General features: G+C 34.5%; 2 protein-coding genes across 2 annotated transcripts; both read right to left on the bottom strand.

Annotated features, from left to right (window-relative positions):
- Positions 1-1978: 1978 nt before the first annotated feature.
- LOC140803471 (aromatic aminotransferase ISS1-like) lies at positions 1979-7379 on the bottom strand. Its single transcript, XM_073159361.1, has 11 exons — positions 7199-7379; positions 6688-7016; positions 6097-6305; positions 5896-5943; positions 4964-5092; positions 4621-4680; positions 4007-4163; positions 3227-3333; positions 2996-3054; positions 2809-2917; positions 1979-2572 (listed from the first exon to the last, which is right to left on the bottom strand). The coding sequence occupies exons 3-11, from the start codon at positions 6157-6159 to the stop codon at positions 2120-2122; spliced, it is 1185 nt and encodes a 394-aa protein (XP_073015462.1). The 5' UTR covers positions 6160-6305; positions 6688-7016; positions 7199-7379; the 3' UTR covers positions 1979-2119.
- Positions 7380-22325: 14946 nt separating this feature from the next.
- LOC140803962 (auxin-induced protein 22C-like) lies at positions 22326-24516 on the bottom strand. The gene is made up of 3 exons (XM_073159807.1): positions 24131-24516; positions 23471-23564; positions 22326-22574 (listed from the first exon to the last, which is right to left on the bottom strand). The coding sequence occupies exons 1-3, from the start codon at positions 24465-24467 to the stop codon at positions 22466-22468; spliced, it is 540 nt and encodes a 179-aa protein (XP_073015908.1). The 5' UTR covers positions 24468-24516; the 3' UTR covers positions 22326-22465.
- Positions 24517-25358: the final 842 nt, after the last annotated feature.

The following is a 25358-nucleotide window of genomic DNA, read 5'->3' on the forward strand; positions in this document are numbered from 1 at the left end:
CGGCTTAAATTTTTTTAAGACTTTTTAAATAAGATTGATCATTTTCTCGTCGGTTAAAGGTTTTGGCATTACTTTGGCCTTCTCTATTTGGTGTAATAAGGGTTCAATACTAAATGATGATGGTAACTTTTATTCGAATATCATTTTACTAGAATTTGTTTGTTTTTATAGAGTTTAGATTTTAGTTTGAATATCTTTTAATGTTCCAAAAATTTCTTTTTGTTTTCAAGGATTTCCTCAATTTTATGTGATACATAATATAACTGACTGTCATAGTTTTATACTGTGTTTTGGATCTTTTTAAGATTTCCGGAGAGTTTAGAGTAATTCAGGACTATTTATAGGAATTTATTGCTTTGAATCACAAGTTTACCTTAGGACTCTGATGTGTTTTTCTTTGCTTCTTATGTCTAACCTTAATTAGCTCTTATTGTAAATATTCCAAAATATTGAAATAAGACCAGTAAATATTTAATCTCGAACATATGTTCATATCTATAATTTTTTAGAAAATTTCCTCCTCAAACTACATAATAATAGTAACATTGTATGTTTAAAATAATTTTATCTCGTCTCTGATATCATTTTTGACTCAATTATAAAATCAAAGATATTTCCGATCATTTTGTCAAAAGGCAAAAACTTATGTGAGACGGCCTCACGGGTCGTATTCGTGAGACAGATCTCTTATTTGGGTTATCCATGAAAAAGTATTATTTTCTATGCTAAGAGTATCAATTTTTATTATGAATATGGGTAGGGTTGACCCGTATCACATATTAAAATCCGTGAGACGGTCTCACATGAGACACACTCTTGTCAAAATTAGAGAGTCCAAACTAAAATTTTGTCTTTAAAAATAAATCTTCAAATAAACTTGAATTGAGAATTTTTCTCTAACTTACTCTTTAAACAACATATTTATGTATACATGTGTTCTAATGTATATATTTCTATAAGCGCATTAACAATAATTGCTCAGTATATTACTATCTTAGCAATATTGCATAATCATTGCATGTATCTAATTAAAATATTTTTTTAAAAAAAAGTATCTAATTATAAAATATTGATATTTTAAAATTTCAATATCAATATTAGTTATACACTTTACATGAGCAAGGATATTTTGAAACTCTCGAAACTATTAAAAGATAAAGATAATAATGTAAAAAATATTATATTGTTTCCACTTATAATTAAATTTTAGATAAGATAAAAGAACCGTGCAATATCGTTCATAGTCATCCTTCACAAACAAAATTTTAAATAACAAAGCTACCGATAAAATGATGCATAATGTATGAAATAAATATGGCAATATTTATCATTGTATAACCTTTTGTCAAACTTAACTCAAACATTGAATAAAATAAAGATGTATAATCAACTGAGAGAATGTCTCTTATGAGACGGTCTCACGAATCTTTATTTATGAGACGGGTCAACACTATCGATATTCATAATAAAAAGTAATATTTTTAGCATAAAAAGTAATATTTTTCATGGATGACCCAAATAAGAAACCCGTTTCACAAAATACGACTCGTGAGACTGTCTTACATGAGTTTTTGCCATCAACTAATAAGTCAACTATCGCAATAATATAAAAACTCATGTGACACGATATTACATGTCAATTTTGTGAGATGATTATTCTATTTGACTCATCCATTAAACAATATTACTTTTGATTTTAAGTATAGACATTATTGACTCGTCTCACCAAAAAAAATATGTGTGCCCGTGTCACAAAAAACATATTCTCACAATAAACATGATTTCAAGTGGGGGTAATTTATTTTGTTTCTAGTATTATTATTATTATTATTTTTTGGTGAGAAAGGATATTTTAAAAATCCAGATAAATGTATATGAAAACAAACTCTATTCCATTTTTTAATGTTAATTATTTATACATAGCTACAGAGTTATAGGCTTCACAAGAGAATCAAAATAAATTGAAAAGACTGGTAAGTAACAAGTCGAGAATTAATGGTGTGTATTCATTTGATGATAATATAATTTGGAGTATTTGAACAATTTCTTTTACACTGTAGTGATCAAATGTAAGAAATTGCAAAAGCACAGTTTCATCAATTTCCAGCTACATAAGAGATCATGGGATCATTCCATCACTCACCAATTCTTCTAATCCTCTCCTCAGCCTTTTCGAAGCAACACGACATTGATCCTCAACCAATCCCCCGAACGAGATCCTAAGATACCCGGGAGATCCACAAGAACTTCCAGGAATCAAAACAACCCCGTGTTTACGAGCAAGCCATCGAACTACTTCAAAATCTTCGGTAAACACATCCGGGAGCTTAGCCCACAAATATATTGCACCTTCTCCTCCTTTGATGGCATCCTCCCCTAACGGGGACAGTGCATCTAATAACAGTTCTCGGTTTTTTACAAGGTTTTTGACTTGATCGGAAACCCATTCAGGTCCCATTTCCAAAGAGTGGAGAGCTAGCCGTTGACAGATTATAGACGCGCAGATGGGTATGTTGTCTTGGACTTTAAGAAGTTGAGCTGCAAACCCTTGTACATGTGTAGGGTACGCGATCTGGAATGGAAAGTTTAAGATTCTACGATCTGCTCTGTACGTGTTTACTAAGATATCGAATTTCACGACACACAAGTAAAACGGTAAAAACTTGAGTTTAGGTGGGGGAGAGTCGCAATTTCCAATACAGAGGTTGGTAGCAACCTTGGTTTAAAATGATGGCACACAAAAGCTGATGATTTTGTTAATTCCCAGATTTCAAATAAAACAATGAAAGATCGGAAGCTTTCACTTACGTATCCAACTCGCCATCCCATCATCCCATAAGCTTTAGAAAACGAAAAAATATTGACTACGTGATCGCCCTCCACACACACATGCTTCCGACCATCATACATAAAATACCTGCAACACGACTACTTGTTCGCAAAATAGCACACCAGAAATGTATTGACAAATTGATTGGAAAAAATGACGACTCACTCGTATGTATTGTCAACTACAAGCCAACATCCAGCATTTCTGCAAACATCTGATATTTTCTGCTTAAAGACAATAAATCCACACAAGATAAAGACATAATGAATTAATGGAACAAATGGGAAAGAATGCTTATAGACAATATTAATCATAGCAAATAATGCTTTGAAACTAGCTTCATTTTGATAAATGTTCAATTGAAATTTAAGCTCGTTCAGAGAGAGAGAGAGAAACCTGAAGAAGAGGTTCTGGGATGTAGGTTCCTGATGGATTACCAGGATTTACGACAGATACAAGCTTCGGAGTTGGTTTTGTCTGCAGTAAGGTCCTCTCTAGCCAGTCTGAAGATGAATGAAACTTTGATATTTATACAACAATAACAAGCCTTAGTCCTACTAAGTGGGGCCAGCTATAAAAAGAGAAAAATAATACGGGAACTATACAATAAATTAGTTTTTGTGCATGAATGTCTCAGAAAATTTTCTTTCCTTAACATTGTTGCCAGTATACTTGATAAAGTACGATGTGATTACATTCCTATTTGCCAAATTTCATTCTTTAAACGCCCAACAATATTGTTCAATAGCTTTCACAGGGCCTTCCACTAAAACCAAAAAAAAAAAACCTGTAAGGGCACTGCCATATCCAAGGACTCGAAATAATGTGATCCATTAAATCATCTGTATCTGTCGTGTTCAAGGCCTCTTTGTTCCTCCACTTTTTTAAACCTTGATTCACATTTTTCATAAAGGAATCTCAAATCTGAGACTGAAAAAATCCATTATCTCATGTCTAAGGGATTCCTCGATTCTGGCCATAGGAACAATGGAACTTGACAATTTAAAATTAAAACAAAAGAAAAAATAAAAATAAAAATCATCAAGAAGATGCCAAAAAAAAAGAAGGAAACTACCAAAGCAGAGAAATTCAGAGCCAAATATAGGGAAATTAACAAAACACGCCTATTAAAATCAATTTTGTATCATGTATGACATATGGAACTAAGAAATTAACCTGCATCTGGATAGAGTGTCTTTGGATCCCCAGGACCAACCAAAATGTTAGTTACCCCGGTCATCTGAAATGACATGTATGAGTTGAAGTAGTATGGGGCAAACATGATGACAGAATCCCCAGTATCACACAGCGTCAGAACGATATTCACGAAAGCCTGCAACAATTTGGCGAGGATTTTTCTTTTAAGTTACATGTATCTGAAGTTCTAGACACAGCTACGAAAGTTAAAAGAATGATGCAGTGGTTTGGAGATGAAAAAATTATCATGTGAAGCTATGTAAAACACAAAAGTGGCCAGAGCTTTGGCATGCATCATCAAAATTTATTCATGTGCCAATTAACAGTTAGCAGGAGTAATGAGGGAAATCACAACGTGCAAGATTAAAACCTCATTTGCCTACTTTCAAGCTCAAGAAACTGGCATACTATCTATACAGAGGTCCAAAGAATAAGGACATCAAAACAAGTAGACGAGCATCATAGAAAGGCAAATAAATATCGAAGGTATCATAGCGAAAATCTAGAATCCTTAGTGCTGTCATTCATGACAAGCAATGTCACTTAACCTCTTCACAAAATGTAAAAATTTCAAATCCAAACATCCTGCCCACCTGATTAGCTCCAGCAGTCACCATCACCGAGGAATTACACAACTTATTTTCATTGAGTAACTGCAAAAAAAAAAAAAAGCAACAGATAGTGTTTCATAAGACTGATTAAGATAAAGATTTAGAAAAGACGACATGCTACATTATTTCACTCGTTATAATTTGAGGGAAGACACCACGCCATTAAAATAACTCCGTGAAGTCAGTTTTGGGTACACAAACAATAACATGAATATTAACAATTAAGGCATGAATAGGTACCCTGAATCACATGCGCTTCTTTATGCAATAAGTGATGTTTATAGAAACAAAGTTCAGCACAAAACTATAATCTAACAAGTGTCACCTTTTTCATTAATGCTTCCCTCAGCTCAGGAAGACCTTCATCGGCACCATATCGACTAACTGAAGGATCCCATACTATTTGTTGCACCTTTTCTAATGCCTTCTTTGGTGGTTGCCAATACACTACGCCCTGTTGAGCAACATGTCCAGGACGTACTCAGCAGCCGGCAAAATTCTTTCATAACAAAATGCCAATTGATATGTAGATGGAAATATCGTTATCCATGAAATCTTTGATTTGATGTCCAGGTGGTACAAGATATACTGTACACAAGCAAATGTACCAAGACCATAGACAAACAATGATCAGGGGAACAATTATTATTATTATTATTATTATTATTATTATTATTATTATTATTATTATTATTAGTTTCTACTGGTGATTGACATTGAAATACAATTTAGCCATATGCCTGAATATTCAAAGAAAAGCAAGCTCCTGGTGGTTCAGTCAGGTAAGAAGAAAAGAATCGGAAAGGAAAAAGAAAGAGATGAGCCAGTTTTTGTATTATGTTCGGAACAACAGTACGAAATCAACAGATCAAGATCTTTGCTCATGGTTCAAGCCATCGCACCACCAATAGCCAGCCAAGTTACACAGTGATATACCTTGCGGTCCCAAATCATCAAGTAATATGCAAAATTTGGATATACCTTAGTCCAGTGATGCAATCAATAACTCGACGAAATCATTGACTAGCATAAACCATCTTGGTAACAGCAATCCGATACAAGTCGAAATACAGTTATTTCAATCACATCCATCATTTAGAAAGAAGACTGAGATTCTACACATGCCAAGTTTAAGGAATACAATTTCTTTATTCCCAAGAATCAGGCACCAAACGCTTTCACATGAATATCACTACAAACATATGTTCTGCAGAGCTATACAAAATTGAAAAAAAAAAAGGGAAAAGTGAGACAAACCTGAGCTAAAGAAACACAATCCTTCAAACCACGGATCAATTCTTGAATCTGAGATTCGAAACATAAAATCCATTTATTCCAATTCAAGTAAATACAGTCTCTTTTCACAATACTAAGGCAATTCACAATCGACTACTCACTAAGGCAATTCACAATCAACTACTCCAGAAACTAATGAAACTAAACTGAAAAATTGAATACCTGAACCATCACAGGAGTATCAGTAAGCAAAGCCCTTCTCGCCAGAGTCCCGTAAGAACCCATTTTGCCGAAAAATATTTCACCTTTTTTTTTCCTCTAACCCAAGAATGCAGATGACTCCAAATGAAACGGAAATGTAATATATTGACCAAGTTTACAACTTTTGGCTTATTCTCAGCTACCCATCAAAGATTATCGCTTTTCAACACCTAAAGATTGGCGAAGCGTCATATTAAATTGTTGGGATCAGAAAAAGATTAATTAAAAAGTTAAAAATCGGGTTCGTTTCAGTTTGTAAAACCTATCATCACCGCCAACCATTTTGTTAGAATTCCATAAAGTTGCGTGAAAGTTAGGAAAGTAGAAATGTAGAATAGGGTTCCACAAAGATTATTCGCTTTTCTTTGTCCATTATTATCATTATTACTATTGTTATTATAACAATATACAATTATAAAATAAAATTTCAAATACAGTCTTTCTAATTTTTATGTTTTATAAAATTTACATTTTTGTATTCTCAATATTTATTCATTCATTTTATAATTTCAACAAGATAATTTCGTAGACAAAAACCCATCAAAAGCAAACCTGAACAGTTTCGATTCCAACGAAACAGGTTTGGTTCCATGGTTCTTGGGGGCCGTGGTAGGGTCTAGATCAAACTCGCAAAAACTTCAGACTTTATGTAAATAATATAGATATGTAAAATCCGCGAACTCTTCTGTTTTATTTCATCTTTACAAAGAAGACAAGAAGAAGAAACTAAAACAACCAAACCGATGCCTTCCAAGAACAAAAAACGAAACAAGAAATCCTAGGAACAATATCTAATGACTCAGGCACAATTGCAGCAGCAGATATCCAGACAGCATTCGCAGGTCTCGTAACAACAGCAGCAGCAACACAACGCGAATAAGCTGCGCCGAAACAACTCCTCAAAATATTAGAATAATCATAGGATCCACAAACATACTTACAAAATCATTGGTTGATTCATATATCACCCGCGGAACCGAGAAAAACAGTGGACCGACCGGTGGGTCAAGTAGTGAAAAAACAATGGTAAATCTTTAAAAACAAACAAAGAAACTAAACTGACCAAGCGTAGAGGCATCCTTTCTCTTCATGTCTTTTTCTAACATGGTATGTATAGGACATTTCTTGGTTTCCTGGAGCATCCATGGTTTCTTGACTGAAAGTGGAGCAATCTCAATAGATGTTTGGTTTATATAGAGGAATTGCGAATATGCTTGACTTGTAAATGGAGGATTTTAACTCTTTTATTCTTGGCTAAATTATAATATTTGCTCAATTTTTCGTAATATTTATTTTGGACTAACCAACAAGAAATATATCAAATCATATATAATCTCGAGAAGCCTAAAGTTTAATGAGTTTGTCTATTGTATGACGATCTCACGAATCTTTATCTGTGACTCTTAGCATGAAAAGTAATACTTTTTCATGGATGTCTCAAATAAAATATCTGTCTCACAAAATACAACCCGTGAGACCGTCTCACACAAGTTTTTGCCAAGTTTAATTTCATTTAATTTGTAAATCATGGGTGTATTTGATGGACAAATATTTTTAACAAATACCAAAACTTATATGTATAAGGTGAGCATGTTTTTATATTAAATTTTTTATTAATAATATTTTCTGATTCTTGTTAAAATTATTAGAAATTTAGGGAAGATGGTCCCCAAAAATTGTGAAACTTAGCTTAAATTAGTCAAAACTGAATGTGTAAGAAAGATTTAGGTCAAGGAAACCAGGGGCCGTTCACAATTAATCGATAAAATTAACTTGCGACATTTGACAATATTATATATTCTACTTCCCCATTGTATCAAAAAATAAATAAATAAATAAAACCGAAGATAAATGGTTCGAAAAATATTAAGTCAAAGTTTAGACATTAAATTTTGGGGAAATTTTTTTTATATAAATTTGAACAATATATTTATTGAAAACAAGATTGGTTGGTCTTAAATATATATTGTTATTGAAAAATTATAAGAAGAAGCTTCCAAATTTAATGCCTCAGTCTGTCAGCAGGTAGTTGGGTAGATCAATTAATTAAGTTGAGATAAAAAGTAATTATTATTGGTTCGACATTAAAGTCTTTTAATTTTCTTCTGATATAATATTTTTTGAGTAACTTTATTAAATAAAGTTTTAAGTTTACATCTATTAATAAAATTAACAATGATTCAAATATAAAAATTGAATAATAAATAGGTATCAGAAGGGTTAAATCCAAGGGTAGAAATCATGATTCAAATATAAAAAATTGAATAATAAATAGGTAGAAATCATGCTACCAGAAAAGTATATCGTAATGTTAAATCCAATGGTCTAAAATTCATTTGAACATGTCGGATCCATAAAATATAGACCTCACACGGTTAAATTAAAATTGGACCACTGGATCTAACGTGAGGGAAGTAATGATACACGTATAATCATATTTGTAAAAGAATTCTTACGATACAAAAAATTCAATATAAAAATTTCATTTATCAAATTTTATGATAAATTCAATACAAAATCTTATTATATAAACCGGATCAAAATGATTATTAAAACAACTTAAAATTTTAACGATAAATATTGGACTATTAATCTATCCTTATTTAATCCACTCAACCAAACACACCCTTAATATATAATATAAGGATAAATAAGATGTAGGATATTATATTTAATGTTTGGTATGATTTTAATAAGAGTGATTAAATTTATATATTAGATTGTAATGACAAAATTAACATTATCATAATAAATTTTATAATTTCAAAGTTATTGCTTGAGTTCATATTTTTTATCTGTTCATGTGTCGATAGTGCTTGCATGATTTATTTATTTTTACCTATTTTTATATATTATATAATATGATAATTGAGCCATTGATTTTGTGAGTCAAGTCAAAGATCAATTTTTAAGGTTAATCAAGTGATACTAATAATTTTATTGAGATTTATAAAAATTATTTATATAATTGTCTCGAATTCATTTATATAATTGTCATATTATTTAATATATAAAAATAAATAAAAATATTTATTTGATTTTAAATTCTACCTACTAGATATATTTATAAAAATCATTTATAAATTGAAGGTAATTAAGTCATTTATAGTGTATTTTATCATTAAATTAAAATTATCATATTTAATAGAAGAGACATTTTATCCTTCTAAAAAATTATTTATCAAGGGCTCATGATAATTCATGGGCTTTTTAAAAAAATACCAACTGTAGGATAAAGAGGATTATTTATCAATCACTCCTTTATCTCATGTACCAAACTATGTCTTATTTTACTTTTAACATTATTTAACGTGAGAGTATCATTCTTATATTTCTTATATATAGATAGACAAATTGTAAATTGTAAAGCCAGCGACAATTCGAAAATCAAACTTACAAAAATCTGACACTGTCAAATTTGGTGCTCAAGTTTTCGAATTAAGGAGTTGGACTGAAATTATGATGTTTTTTTTATTAATCATGTAATGATTAGCAGTATTTATGAAACATATTTTCGCTACTTATGAAATTATATAAGGATAAAAAATAACACGATTTCATGCCAAAATTAATAGAGCGTAACACCTATAAATAAACCCCCAAGAAATTCGAAAATCACATCAAATTTTTTGAAATTTTCAAGCACAATACACACATATTTTCATGGAAGGTAGACAAATTAGAAAAATAGAAAAAAGGAAGAAAGAGATGCGCAACGTGAATTTCATTTCTTCTGTACTGTGAATTTACAATTGATGAGAGAGATATATACAATTATGTTGTAACTGATTGATTCATCTAGATTATTCTTAAGACAATGGGCTAGCCATATATCCTATGAGCTTAAGACAACGAGCTCTATTAGTTTGTTTCTTGGTCTTCATGAGTAACTTTAACTAGACACAGGCAGTAAGCGAAGAGCCACAGAGTTTTCTTCAAGTTCGAGTTTTATGCAGCAATCCGTTCTAAGACAAATCTATAAGTGAGCTTTACTATTTTAAATAATATTTATGTTTTAGTTCGATCGATCATGATATGTTTTTGTTCCATTCGACTTTTGTTAGTTCTATTCTATTTTTGTTTCGCTATGATTCATTGTTTTATGATTCAACACAAGTGTGTTCAAATGGACTATTATAATTCGAATTTTATATGATAATATAATCCTGAAATATGACAATTTATGGCCTTTCGGCGTTAGGTTATAGTAAACATGATATGAATCTGAATTGGTGGGTTATATAATAAGCGTTGTATGAATTGACCCCTTAGAGTAATAACATATAGAATACTAGTCAGTAAATCGTGGAAGATAAGATGAAATATTATTGTTATACGTCTGTGTTTTGTTCATGATAAATCCTGCTTTTGTCATGTTATGCTCTTTTCGAAATCATTTGTATACATATATGTCATTGTTATTTGTTTTGTTCGATCTACCCCGCTTGTCAAGTGCTTCACAAAACCATCAACCCCTTATATTCCCTTCTCATATAAGACTGAATAAGAATTCGAAGAGGAAGATCATACCTAGTTTTGGGAAATGTGAAAAGAAGAAATTTAGAATTGCTGTTGCTATTTGATTTCCACTACCGTTATGTTGATAAATTTTAGCTTTTGCTGATATATTTAGCGTATTTTTGCATTTTTGGATGTAAGAACATATTTTTTTATGAAATTATGTACTGTTTTGATTAAGTTATGTACTTTGTGGTTTGTTGTTTTTCGAATTTTATTTGAAAATAATGCCGATGTCACGTCTCAGGTTCGGGAAATTAAACAAATAGTAATTCATGCTCCTCTAAAAAGATAATTAAATGGGAAAATTGTAGTTTCAGACTTCTATGTTTGACTCTTTTGCGATTTTGCTTATCTATATAGTTAAATTTCAATTTTGGTCATATATCTTTCAGTATTTTGTAATCTTTTTTCTCCGATAATGTTAATGCGGCACTGAACACATTAGCGACACGTCGTCTTCATGTCAATGTCACGTAAAAAAAAGGACTAAAACTGAAAATGATGAAGAAACCGAAGTAAAACTAAAATTTGACAACATAAATGATCAAAAATCGCAAACAAACAATTATAAAAGGCCAAATTGCATTGTTCCTTAATTAAATGATAATTAACATAACAAAATTGGCAAAATAGATATCTTAAAAAAATAATGAAATATCAACCAACATAGTATACAAGAAATAATCTTCTTCAACAATGTAGGTGTAAGGTCCAAAACACAATGATGAAATCTAACTGCATGCAAATTTAGGAAAAATGAAAAAATGACTATTTAAATGGTTTTAATGACATTAATTAATTATGATGCGCATGATTATATGTTTAAAATGTCCCTTTCTACATGAATGCATAAAACTGTGTTTTAAAAGGTTATTCGAGATACGATCGATGAACGAAGACCGTGGACCATATAAGAGAAAATATTTCATTAAATAATTAGTTTTAATTGTTTAATGTGTGGTGTATTTAAAATGAAGTATTTTTATACCCCGTGTCGTATTTTTAAACGGTATTCATTTTTCGACGAAAATATGAACTTTTCGAGAACTGAGCTAATACTTTTACAAACTTTCCTAAACAAAATATTTTAAATATAAACTAATGGGCGGCTTAATGGGCCTAAGCTTGCACCATGTATTTTATTTAAAATATAGAGCCATCAAATCCTCCCCAAAACCCCATAACCACACGCCCCACCCCTCTCTAAACCTAATAGGACTCTTCCTTCAGCATCAAGCACACACACCACATGTAATTTGTGAGAGGAAGCCCCGGTTTGAAAAAAAAAAAATCAGTAATTCCCCTTCTACGTCGACGTTCTTCGCATAACAAGTAGATTTTCGAGCATAATATATGCAAAGGCACGTCTTAATCTCTATTTTCTTATCTTTCACACCATATTATAAGATTGATACATGCTTGCATGCATAAACATGGTATAGTTTCGTTTTTATGGGCATACATGCATACAACTCATGTTTTTGTGATTCAAAACTTATGATAATGATGCACAAAGGGGTTTCCTGTAGGGTAGCTTGGAAGGACGTTTTCCAACATGTTAAGTGTAAGGCCCGATATTATATCATTTTAATTCGAGATTAATTAATTTACGAATCTTGGAATAATGAATTAAATTCCATGGTTTTTATAATTAATTAGAACTAACATTGAATTAAAAAGAGTTTTGAGGACTAAATTGCAAATAGTAAAGATTTCAGGGGCTAAATTGCAATTAAGGATTTGAGTGGGACACTTGTCTCCACCATGCAACTTGATATATATATATTTGCAATTTCCTTCAAACATTGGCAGCAAACACCCGAGAGTTCCATCGAAAATTCCTTCAAGTTTTATTAAAGCTTAAAAATTTGATTTTGTACGATTCGTCTATCAGAAATTAAATCCGGACACAGTACCGTACTCCTCTCGACGAGAGCTACAACTGGACGTAAGTTTTACTACGTTTTGACATGTTTTGAAATTATGCTATTGTCAGAATTGAATAGGATTCATATATGATGTTCTTGACATGTTAGACATCGTAGAATCGAAGTCAGATCAGAAAACGGATTGATTCTAGAATTGTTATGATTTTCTGATTATATTGATTGAGAATTGAATAGATTTGGATTACAGACTGGTTACAAATTGTATCGAATATGGGTTATGATTTGTAATTAATATCTGGTGATGTGGTATTGACGGGGATACTGAGTTTGTACCGTTATGCCGATGATTTGAATTAAATCCAGGTTAATCAGTTTCGGTGTTGAATTGAGATTGGAAAATTAATATTAGTATTCTCGATATTTCGTTTCAGATTTACAGAGACAGTCTTGAGTTCATAACTGATATTTCTGCAGATCGAGAGTACTAACGAAAGAAAGGTGTAAGTCAATGTGGTATTGGGAGATCGACTTGAGTCGGTTTAGACTTGAGTTTCCCTAAATCACATACTTTACTTTATTGCATTGATATTGCATTGATTTGATTGATATACTTGTTCTCTTGATTTATAGATAGCAGGTATCAGACGAGTAATCTTGTGACAGAAGTGCCTGATAGTGGTGGGATCGCCACGGGCACATTGCACGATGTCACAGGATAGTGTATACCTCTTGGGACGAAAGTGCCTGACAGTGGCGGGATCGCCACGGGCACATTGCACGATGTCTCAAGATGGGATATTAGCGATAGAGCTACAGTCCATGACGGTTAGGTCAGGACACCGGATGTTTGGTTATATCGAGTAATATGATTGGAATTCTTCTATTACAGAATTCGATATAGGAACACGATATTTGGTTATATCGAGTAATAGGATCAGGGTTCCTTCTATTACGGAATTCGATATAAGAATACCACATTTGGAAACCGGGATCCCTAGACTAGGATTGAGTCTAGTCTGAATTGTAGAATTGTAATTATGTTTTAGATTTTGATACATATTACTGTTACCTGATTACATGTTTATATTGTTTATATGATTGCATGTTTCGTTGATTTATACTGGGATTATATTCTCACCGGAATTATCCGGCTGTTGTCTTGTCTGTATGTGTACATGACAACAGGTGGACAGGATCAGGGTCCAGGAGATGAGGAAAGATCGTGATTAGAGTGGAGCCTCCAGACTTGGATTAGAGATAGGGTTGGACACTTGACATTAGCTGTTTAAACTTTAGTTTAGTTGAATGCATGCGGTACAGGACTTGTATTGTATTTTATACTGATATGTATATTAGTTTGATTTAACTACGTTCCACATTTTAAAAAAAAATTTTGAGACCCTGTTTTATAATTGATTAATTAGTCTCAATGATGATTAAGAACTTGATTAGCGTCCGGGTCCCCACAACAGGTGGTATCAGAGCGATAGATCCTTTAGACTGAGATAGGAGCTAGTGAGCGGGGTAGAATGTGTTTTCTTTCCTGCTTTTGATTGCTAGCATGAATTCCTGTTTTAATACATGTTTGCCTGAATATCTGATTCTGATATGGTATTGTGTATTATTTGGAATGGATCAGCTGTAAGATGATCCGAGGAAGATTGAAACTGATATGTGGTAGTTGGAATTACTAACCTCTTTGATTATCAGATATGCCTCCGAGAAGAGTACCTGAACAGGGTAGTACTTCAAATCCTCCCATGGATGTGACAGCTACTCCCATGGAGAAATTGTTGAAAAGGTTTCAGTCATTCCATCCACCGACTTTGAAGGGTACGGAGAATTCCGTGGAATGTGAGAGCTGGTTGGATGATATTGAAATGATGTTCGAATCATTAGAGTATACTGAGGAAAAGAGGGTGAAACTGATCGGACACCAGTTGCATGACGTTGCTAAACACTGGTGGATCACGACAAAACGGGCATTGGAACAACGAGTTACGGCCATTACCTGGAATGTGTTTAAGTCTGAATTTTATCTACGGTTCTTTCCAGTGTCTTATAGGAAGGACAAGGGAGCCGAATTTGTAAACTTGAGACAAGGCCAGTTAAAAATTGAGGACTATGTGGCTAAGTTCTCTACACTGCTCCGATTTGCTCCCCACGTAGCTGAACATGATGAGGTCGTTGCGGACCAGTTCATGAATGGCCTAAATCCTGAAATCTTTACCTTGGTGAATACCGGGAGGCCAAACAATTTCACCGATGCCTTGAACATAGCCAAGGGAGCCGAAGCAGGACTGATGAGGCAGAGAGAGGCTTCGTTTGTGCTTCCAGTACCGGGACAACAACAACCACCTCCTCGATTTGAAGGTGGCAGTGGCAGTAGCAGTAGCAGGAAGAAGGATTTCTTGAAGGCTAGAGGGAAGCAATTCAAGAAATCAGGAACTAGCTCGTCCAGTTCGAGTGGCTCTAGACAAACCGGTCCGGGCCAGAGTTATACAGGACCGTACTGTGGTATTTGTAGAGGGAGGCATTCCACAGATCAGTGCCGAGGAGTGGTTGGCAGCTGCCGCATTTGTAAACAACATGGACACTTTGCCCAAGTGTGTCCACAATGAGGTGCCCAGGGATCCCAGGCTGCTGAGTCATCTAGATCAGTGGCTCAGACAGGAAGACGATCTTCTGTCGTTCATTCTTTTCAGTCAGCACCGGCTACCCAGTCACAGCAGAGGCCAGGAGGAAGCCAGACCGTGAGCCAGCCTCCTAGACAGCAGGCCCGAGTTTTTGCTTTGACCGAGGAGCAGGCACAAGATGCACCTGATGATGTCGTGGCAGGTAACTGTTTTATTTCTGGTTATCCTGCATATGTATTGATTGATACTGGTGCATCCCATACATTTATATCTGAGCGATTTGCCTTGATGCATTCTTTGCTTGTTGAGTCATTGTCTGCAGTAGTGTCTGTTTCTTCTCCGTTAGGGACATGTTTGATGTCAGTGAAATATGTTAAAATCTAGTATACTGCAGTATGATGGGCATGAGATTGGGTTGGACTGTATTGTGCTTGGGATATCTGATTTTGATTGTATTATCGGTATCGATACGTTGACCAAGTACAGGGCTACAGTCGATTGTTTCCACAAAATTGTTCGATTCAGACCTGAGATGGCTGAGGAGTAGAAATTTTATGGTAAGGGTTCTCGTGCCAGAATTCCTTTGATATCTGCTATGAATATGACTCAATTGTTGCAGAAAGGAGCGGATGGATTCCTGGTATATTCAGTTGATTTACTGAAGTCGAGCCCATAATTGGCGGACTTGCCAGTGGTGTGTGAGTTTGCTGATGTCTTTCCAGATGAGATTCCTGGATTGCCTCCGATTCGAGAGATAGACTTCAGCATTGAGTTGATGCCAGGACAGTTCCGATTTCGAGGGCTCCGTACAGGATGACACCGATCGAGTTGAAAGAATTGAAAGAACAGTTGGAGGATTTACTGGCCAAGGGGTATATCAGAACGAGCGTATCTCCTTGGGGTGCTCCAGTACTGTTCGTGAGGAAGAATGATGGGTCGATGAGACTTTGTTTTGACTGCCGGAAACTGAATAAGGCAACGGTAAAGAATAAATATCCATTGCCTCGTATTGATGATTTATTTGATCAGTTGCAGGGTTCATCTGTATATTCCAAGATCGATTTGAGACTGGATACCATCAACTGAGAGTCAGGGACTCTGATATCTCTAAGACAGCATTCAGAACCAGGTATGGACACTATGAATTTATTTTCATGCCATTTGGTTTGACGAATGCACCGGCGGTATTTATGGGATTGATGAACCGCATCTTTCAGAAATATTTGGATGATTTTGTTATCATATTCATTGATGATATATTGATTTATTCAAAGAATATGATTGAGCATGCTAATCATCTGAGGACTGTGTTGAGAATTTTGAGGGCGGAAAAGTTGTATGCTAAACTGTCGAAATGCGAGTTCTGGTTGAAACATGTGATATTTCTGGGACATATTATATCCGGAGACGGTATATCAGTTGATCCCAGTAAGGTTGAGGCAGTGATTTATTGGCCAAGACCGACATCTGTACCAGAGATACGCAGCTTTATGGTTTGGCAGGATATTATCGCCGATTCCTTAAAGATTTTTTGAGTATTGCCAAACCGATTACACAGTTGACTCAGAAAAATGCTCCATTTGTGTGGTCAGAAGACTGTGAATCCAGTTTTCTGGAATTGAAGAAAAGATGGACCAGTGCTCCTGTGTTGACGATTCCTTCAGGCACTGGTGATTTTGTGGTTTATTGTGATGCATCTCACCGAGGATTAGGTTGTGTCTTGATGCAACGAGGACATGTTATCGCTTATGCCTCGAGACAGCTGAAACCCCATGAATCTCGTTACCCAATTCATGATCTTGAATTGACAGCCATAGTCTTTGCTTTGAAGATATGGCGACATTACCTCTACGGTGAGAAATTCGAAATCTATTCTGATCATAAAAGCTTGAAGTATTTGTTTTCACAATCTGAATTGAATATGAGACAGCGGAGATGGTTGGATTTACTGAAAGATTTTGATTGTGAAATTACTATCCGGGGAATAAACGCAGCGACAGATGCGCTGAGTCGAAAGGTATGTGCACTATCCTTATCGACGATAGGTGTATCAAATTTGATAGAAGACTGCTGTTTGTCTGGATTAGCTTTTGAAATAGATTGTCAACCTCTGAGTTTACGTCCAATTCGAGCTGAACCAGAATTGATAGTGAAAATAAAATAGGCACAGAAGGTTGATCAGAACATACAGAATTCGATTGCAATGGTCAGAGCTGGTCATCAATCGGAATATCAGGTTCGGAATAGTGTTTTGTATGTGAATAATCGTATTTTTGTGTCAAATGTTCCGAACTTAAGACAGAGAATACTGACAGAGGCGCACAACGATCGTTTTAGCATTCATTCTGGTGGCAGGAAAATGTATAATGATTTAAAGACACAGTATTGGTGGAAACAAATGAAATCTGACGTGACTAAATTTGTAGCCAAGTGTCTGAATTGCCAACAGGTGAAAGCTGAGAGAAAAAAACCAGGAGGATTGTTGCAGAGTTTGTCCATTCCTGAATGAAAATGGGATCACATTTCCATGGATTTTGTGACGCAGTTACCGAAATCCTCCTGAGGTTGTGATGCCATTTGGGTCGTGATTGATCGATTGACCAAATCAGCATGCTTTATTCCATACAAAATGACCTACCGATATGACCAGATGGCCGATATTTATGTTCGAGAAGTGGTTAGACTGCACGGAGTGCCAAAGTCGATTGTTTCAGACCGTGATCCTCGGTTTACTTCGCACTTTTGGCAGAGTTTGCAGCAAGCTCTCGGTACGAAGTTACATTTAAGTACCGCATATCATCCTCAGACTGATGGACAGTCAGATCGGACTTTCCAAACAATGGAGGATATGCTGAGAGCCGTGGTGCTTGATTTTAGCACTAACTGGCAAGATGCATTGCCTCTTTGTGAATTTTCGTACAATAACAGCTATCAAACGAGTATTGAGATGGCTCCTTTCGAAGCATTGTACAGAAAGAAATGTAGATCCCCTCTGTATTGGGATGATATCTCTGAAGCTCCTGAGACTGGACCTGATATGATAAGAGATATGACTGAAAAAGTGAAACTTATTCAGAAGAAAATGAAGGCAGCCCAGGATAGACAAGCCAAATATGCCAACCTTCGACGTAGACCGTTGGTATTTGAGGCAGGAGACCGAGTGTTCCTGAAGATTTCTCCTTTCAGAGGCATTGTCAGATTTGGCAAGAAAGGAAAATTGTCTCCAAGATATGTGGGTCCTTATGAGATTCTAGAAAAGATAGGAGATCGTGCCTATCGACTCGCCTTGTCGCATTCATTATCAGGAATACATGATATCTTTCATGTATCTATGCTGCGGAAATATCTCCCTGACGATTCTCACGTGATTCAGCCAGACGAGACCGAGCTAGATGAGACATTGAGTTATGTCGAGAAACCGATCCGGATTATCGATCGTAAAGAAAAACAGCTCAGAACAAAGACGATTCCTCTTGTGAAAGTTCAATGGACTCGTCATGGCGTGGAAGAAGCAACTTGGGAGACTGAATCAGATATGAGACAAGAATTCCCAAAATTATTTCGCTCATATGAGTTTTCTATTTCAGCCTATATTATTTTTGCCTGTTGATTGCATTTGATATGACTGCCTACGATTTCGAGGACGAAATCATGTCTCAGAGGGGGAGAATTGTAAGGCCCGATATTATATCATTTTAATTCGAGATTAATTAATGTACGAATCTTGGAATAATGAATTAAATTCCATGGTTTTTATAATTAATTAGAACTAACATTGAATTAAAAAGAGTTTTGAGGACTAAATTGCAAATAGTGAAGATTTCAGGGGCTAAAGTGCAATTAAGGATTTGAGTGGGACACTTGTCTCCACCATGCAACTTGATATATATATTTGCAATTTCCTTCAAACATTGGCAGCAAACACCCGAGAGTTCCATCGAAAATTCCTTCAAGTTTTATTAAAGCTTAAAATTTTGATTTTGTACGATCCGTCTATCAGAAATTAAATCCGGACACAGTACCGTACTCCTCTCGACGAGAGCTACAACTGGACGTAAGTTTTACTACGTTTTGACATGTTTTGAAATTATGATATTGTCAGAATTGAATAGGATTCATATATGATGTTCTTGACATGTTAGACATCGTAGAATCGAAGTCAGATCAGAAAACGGATTGATTCTGGAATTGTTATGATTTTCTGATTATATTGATTGAGAATTGAATAGATTTGGATTATAGACTGATTACAAATTGTATCGAATATGGGTTATGATTTGTAATTAATATCTGGTGATGTGGTATTGACGGGGATACTGAGTTTGTACCGTTATGCCGATGATTTGAATTAAATCCAGGTTCATCAGTTTCGGTGTTGAATTGAGATTGGAAAATTAATATTAGTATTCTCGATATGTCGTTTCAGATTTACAGAGACAGTCTTGAGTTCAGAACTGATATTTCTGCAGATCGAGACTACTAACGAAAGAAAGGTGTAAGTCAATGTGGTATTGGGAGATCGACTTGAGTCGGTTTAGACTTGAGTTTCCCTAAATCACATACTTTACTTTATTGCATTGATATTGCATTGATTTGATTGATATACTTGTTCTCTTGATTTATAGATAGCAGGTATCAGACGAGTAATCTTGTGACAGAAGTGCCTGATAGTGGTGGGATCGCCATGGGCACATTGCACGATGTCACAGGATAGTGTATACATCTTGGGACGAAAGTGCCTGACAGTGGCGGGATCTCCACGGGCACATTGCACGATGTCTCAAGATAGGATATTAGCGATAGAGCTACAGTCCATGACGGTTAGGTCAGGACACCGGATGTTTGGTTATATCGAGTAATAGGATTGGAATTCTTCTATTACGGAATTCGATATAGGAACACGATATTTGGTTATATCGAGTAATAGGATCAGGGTTCCTTCTATTACGGAATTCGATATAGGAATACCACATTTGGAAACCGGGATCCCTAGACTAGGATTGAGTCTAGTCTGAATTGTAGAATTGTAATTATGTTTCAGATTTTGATACATATTATTGTTACCTGATTACATGTTTTATATTGTTTATATGATTGCATGTTTCGTTGATTTATACTGGGATTATATTCTCACCGGAATTATCCGGCTGTTGTCTTGTCTGTATGTGTACATGACAACAGGTGGGACAGGATCAGGGTCCAGGAGATGAGGAAAGATCGTGATTAGAGTGGAGGCTCCGGACTTGGATTAGAGATAGGGTTGGACACTTGACATTAGCTGTTTAAACTTTAGTTTAGTTGAATGCATGCGGTACAGGACTTGTATTGTATTTTATACTGATATGTATATTAGCTTGGTTTCACTACGTTCCGTATTTTAAAAAAAAAATTTGAGACCCTGTTTTATAATTGATTAATTAGTCCCAATGATGATTAAGAACTTGATTAGCGTCCGGGTCCCCACATTAAGGGTCCATAGATGTCTAGACGAGGGCTGCACCAGCAGGGGCGAAGGCTTGCACGAAATTAGAGTCCTAGATGGCTAGGGTTTTTCAGCTAGGATTTCCTCAGAGGGGGACGACCTTGGCTACTGTTAGGGCCTGACCAATAGACCTAAGAGGGCGGTATGATGGTCCTAGGGTGGCTGCACGATGGCTGGGTCGAAGACAAGGGGGATCAGGACGTGAGGCTTGTGTGTTTGGCTAGTGGCGATCAGATTTGAGGGATGTGGCTTCTAGGCTTGTTAGGTTCTGTCCAGTAGCTTGCCATGGGTTCGGTTTAGGTCCTAGGATGGCTGGTCACAACAGTTGGGGCCTTGGAGCGAAGGGATGCATGACAAGTTAGACTATGAGTTTCGAAAATAGGGTAGAAACTCAATAGGCTTGCATGGCGATTCCGAGGGTTTTAGATGGATTGATTTGGAATGAAAAAGGGTTAGTTAGGTGTTAATAAGTTTGGGTTCAAGTTTGTTTAAGTTTCGAGTCAAAATCGGGATGTACGTCTAAGTTTAAAAACGAATTAGAAAATTAGTCAAAAAGCTTAATTTTACCTATAAGAAATATTTATGGGTGAATTTTAAGGAGTTGTGTTAAGCTTGAAATGATTTGGGTCGTCGTTTTATGATCAAAGGACAAATTGGACATTTTACATCTGAAAAATGTTAGACGTCCTGACAGTACCCTGAATGCTGTAATAAATATTTAAATGTTTATTTTAAATATTTATGGAATTTTATAATGAAACATTAATGCTTAAAGACATGTTGCATTCTTGATTTAAAAGAAAAATGATTTATACGTGCAAGAATTTCTATAAGTGATGAGAATATGAAAAGTCAAAGGAGGTGAATTGATTGTGAATAATACGATGATATAATGATACAATGATATGTAAGGCCAAGTCTCAGTTGACGGGTGAGAGAGCCGTTGATGTCCTCGCTGCCCTGTACTGTGGTTATACATAGATGGATCCATCGACCTTCAGTTAATACGAAAGTCACAATTAAGGATCTGAATTCAATAAAAAGATAAACATATACGTATATGATGAAAAGAAATACGATATGATACGATAGAAGGAAAATGTTTAAGTTTATGCTCACGAAAGTTATTTTCTTGAACGTATTTTCACTATTGCATGTGGATGTATATGTATTACTTGCTATCATGATGAAGGTTTGTTGAATCATTAGACTCACTAGGTGTGATCGATGCAGATGAACATGATATTGATGGAGGTCTTGATGGTTGAACTAGCTGAACTGAAGGTGCACATAACCTGATGACCATCACTAGTTTTCCGCAAATAAAACTATATTTATGATTTATGCTTACTTAAAGATTTTTATCTCTTATATGCTTTTGAGAGGTTTTGAGAGGATTAAAGAGTTTATGAGTTATTTTGCAAATACTTAAGTTTAGGTTTGATTGACGTTTTACGATTTCATGTTTTGAATGCTTATTTTGAGATTTTCAAATAATAGGTATGTTAGTATTTTAATTGCAAAAATATTAATTTATATATGCATAGTAATTTCGGCCGAATGCTTGAAAAAAAAATTCTAATACATTTTAAAGAAAAACGAGTAGTAGACGTTTCAATAAGTACCAAAAGTCTAGGTGTAATCAAGTTATATCTCAACTACTTAACATAAATCGCCAGTCTAATTAATTAATAAGTTATTCAATACAAATTTAATATATATAATTACTAATTGGTCTAGGAGCAAACCCTTGTGCATAGAAATTATAGTGAAAGACTGATATACCCTTGCTTAGGGTTAAGTTACTCGTCCTCGGAGAGTCCCTTGAGAAGGTCTTTTGCTTGAAGCTTAATACCCTTTGCATCTGATCTCTTCATAATCCTCAGCCTTTTGCACGACTCTATAAACATCCTACAAATCAAATAGTAACCAAATCTAATTTTTAGGTACGCCCATAGTCACATATTAGTATATATGATGTACGTAACATGATTTATTCGATCATGTTTCTCCATCCCCAATACAATCAATATGTCAAAGATCCACGTAAAGGCAAAACTTTGTGTGAGACAGTCTCACGGATCGTATTTTATGAGACATATCTCTTATTTGGGTCATCCATGAAAAAATTATTATTTTTTTATGATAAGACTATTACTTTTTATTGTGAATATCGGTAGGTTTGACCCGTCTCACTAATAAAGATTCGTGAGATCGTCTCACAAGAGACCTACTCCACATAAATAGGCGTGTAAACCAATCAGGATTTTAATTTTTTATTTCAAAAACATATTCAGGCTAATAGAATGGACTTAAGCAACTCATTAATTTAATGTACAGTGGATCTGATTCAAAATTGAGTACAAACAACTTATGATGTGTACAAGTAAAATCAATTTTTAATGGAAATGAAAATTACATACATTATATAATAATTTATTATAAACTTTTAACCAGAATATATTATGTGAGTAAACAAAAAACCAGATTAAATTATGCGGTGTATGTAATATGTTAATTTATTGTAATTTTTTCATTGTAAATTGGGGAGTGATTTGGTTGTGTAAGGAAATTATATATGGTCTTGCAAACTTTCTATATGTACATGATAATGTTTGCCTTGACTAGACATTATATTATTGTCCTTTTCCACATTTCCTGTCTCATAATTTTATCAGATTTATTTATTTTCCAATTTTAACTCTGTCGGCAATAATTAAAATAGCATACATTTAATTAAAATATTTAAATTAATTTTAAAAATTACAAAAAATTAAATAAATGAATTTTGGGATACAGAAACTTACTCCCATGGGACATCTCCAACAAGCATCCAGTCTCCATCTTTGTCCTCGTAAATTGGAACGTACTCACAATTATCTGCATCTTTCGCTCCCTCCCCTAATATTCCAATACATTATAATTAGTTAAATCTAGGAGAATTTTATAAATTATTATTACATGTGTCCTGGATTTCTTTTTTGAGTTGGGAAAGACGCGTTTTGTTATAATTGAGTTTTGAATATGAGATCTTATTTAAAATTTTAAATAATATATCAGATGAGCTGCAAATCATCGACAAGATTTTCAAAATGGGCATAATTGACCTGATTCCATATAACCCCACAATTGTTAAATACAAAAAAAAAAACCCTTAATAAAATAAAAAATAAATATTGATAATTGGTTATCGAAGGATTTTAGTAAATATGTTACACAATATTAAAATTGACATTTATGTATGAAAAATTAAATATTGCGGGAATTCTAGCTATTTTCACATGATTTTAGAATCTTTCACAAATTGAATAATGCTGACGTTTTTACATAATTGATTTTCAATTTTGCATGGCAAGAACTGCAAAAAATAGTTCGTTAAACATACAACTATAATAAATTTTCTGAATATAATATCAAAAAGAAACTGGAAAATTGTAATAACAAAATTTTAAAAAACAAAAACTCACCGTTATCAAAAGATTCAAAGAGTTTCTCAAGAGCCATGACAAGATCAGAATAAGCTTTATGCATACTCAAATCAATCTTGCGAAGAAAAGGAGCTCCATCCATGCTAACCTTCACGTACATTTTGATCTCATTGAAGCTATTCTTCCTCCGATACGCGCACACCGGCGGCCACCCCACGACTGGATTCTTGTTCTCCGCCCTATCGTCGTCGCTGGAAAGTTCGGAGAACACCCTTTTCTTGTCATTTTTCTCTCCCATTAATCCGCCGCCGCCGGGAAGCCCCAACCTCAGCTCGGTTTCGAGTGCCGGACATAAACCATTGGTGGTTTTCTCCATTTTGTGACGATGGAATACTTGGTTTCCTTTGTAAATTATTTTGGTTTGGAAATGTGTTTGCTGAGAGATCATATAAAAAGATAGGTTTTATAATGAATCAAACAAAACATGTAGGACCCTTGTGGTAAATAAGGGCTGTCTCCACTTCATATGTTAAATACTTCGAAGTTTATGTTTGCATAATTTTTATAGTTTAGTCATTTCTATTGTCAAATTTTAATCTTAATCTTATATACATCTTTCAATTTTTTTGGCAAGTTTAGTCTTTTTCATCGAGAGTTATGTGTATTATAATCGTTTGCATGTCAGAAAATGACTAAAAATTAATGGATTAAGATTATAATTTAACAATACAGAATACCAAAATCATGAAAATATAAATATATAGGACCAAAATGCAAATGTTCTCATTCAAGTATTATGACTTTGTCTTGATAAGGTCAAATAGTGAGTTGGGGTTTTCCCATGAATAGAAGAAAATAATACAGGATGTTTAATTTATTTTTTCACCGAAGTGTTAATATAAGACACGTGGGAAATGGCGCAATGCTCAACATAAATTCACCACTATTAGAGATCACGTTAGCACACCGATGAAAAAAGACAGGCTTGTCGAGCTAAGAACTCTGAACTATGAAGACCTATGGAATCAAAAACCATTTTCTTTTGTAATTTTTCAAAATGTTAATTTTTTTATATTTGAAATTGTTGCACCCCCAAAATATAGTAGTGCAATTGATGAGTCCACGCGTAAGACTAAGAATAGACATTTCCAGGTCAAGCAAGCTTAGTGGTCGGTCACATGAGAAGCAGTGGTGGGGAAGAGAGTGCTGCTTCAAACACAAGAATGGGCAGACAAGATTCAAAGGTGGATATGGGCACATCCGAGGG

This window comes from Primulina eburnea, chromosome 10 (assembly GCF_022965805.1).
Source record: "Primulina eburnea isolate SZY01 chromosome 10, ASM2296580v1, whole genome shotgun sequence".
NCBI classification, from domain to species: Eukaryota; Viridiplantae; Streptophyta; class Magnoliopsida; order Lamiales; family Gesneriaceae; genus Primulina; species Primulina eburnea.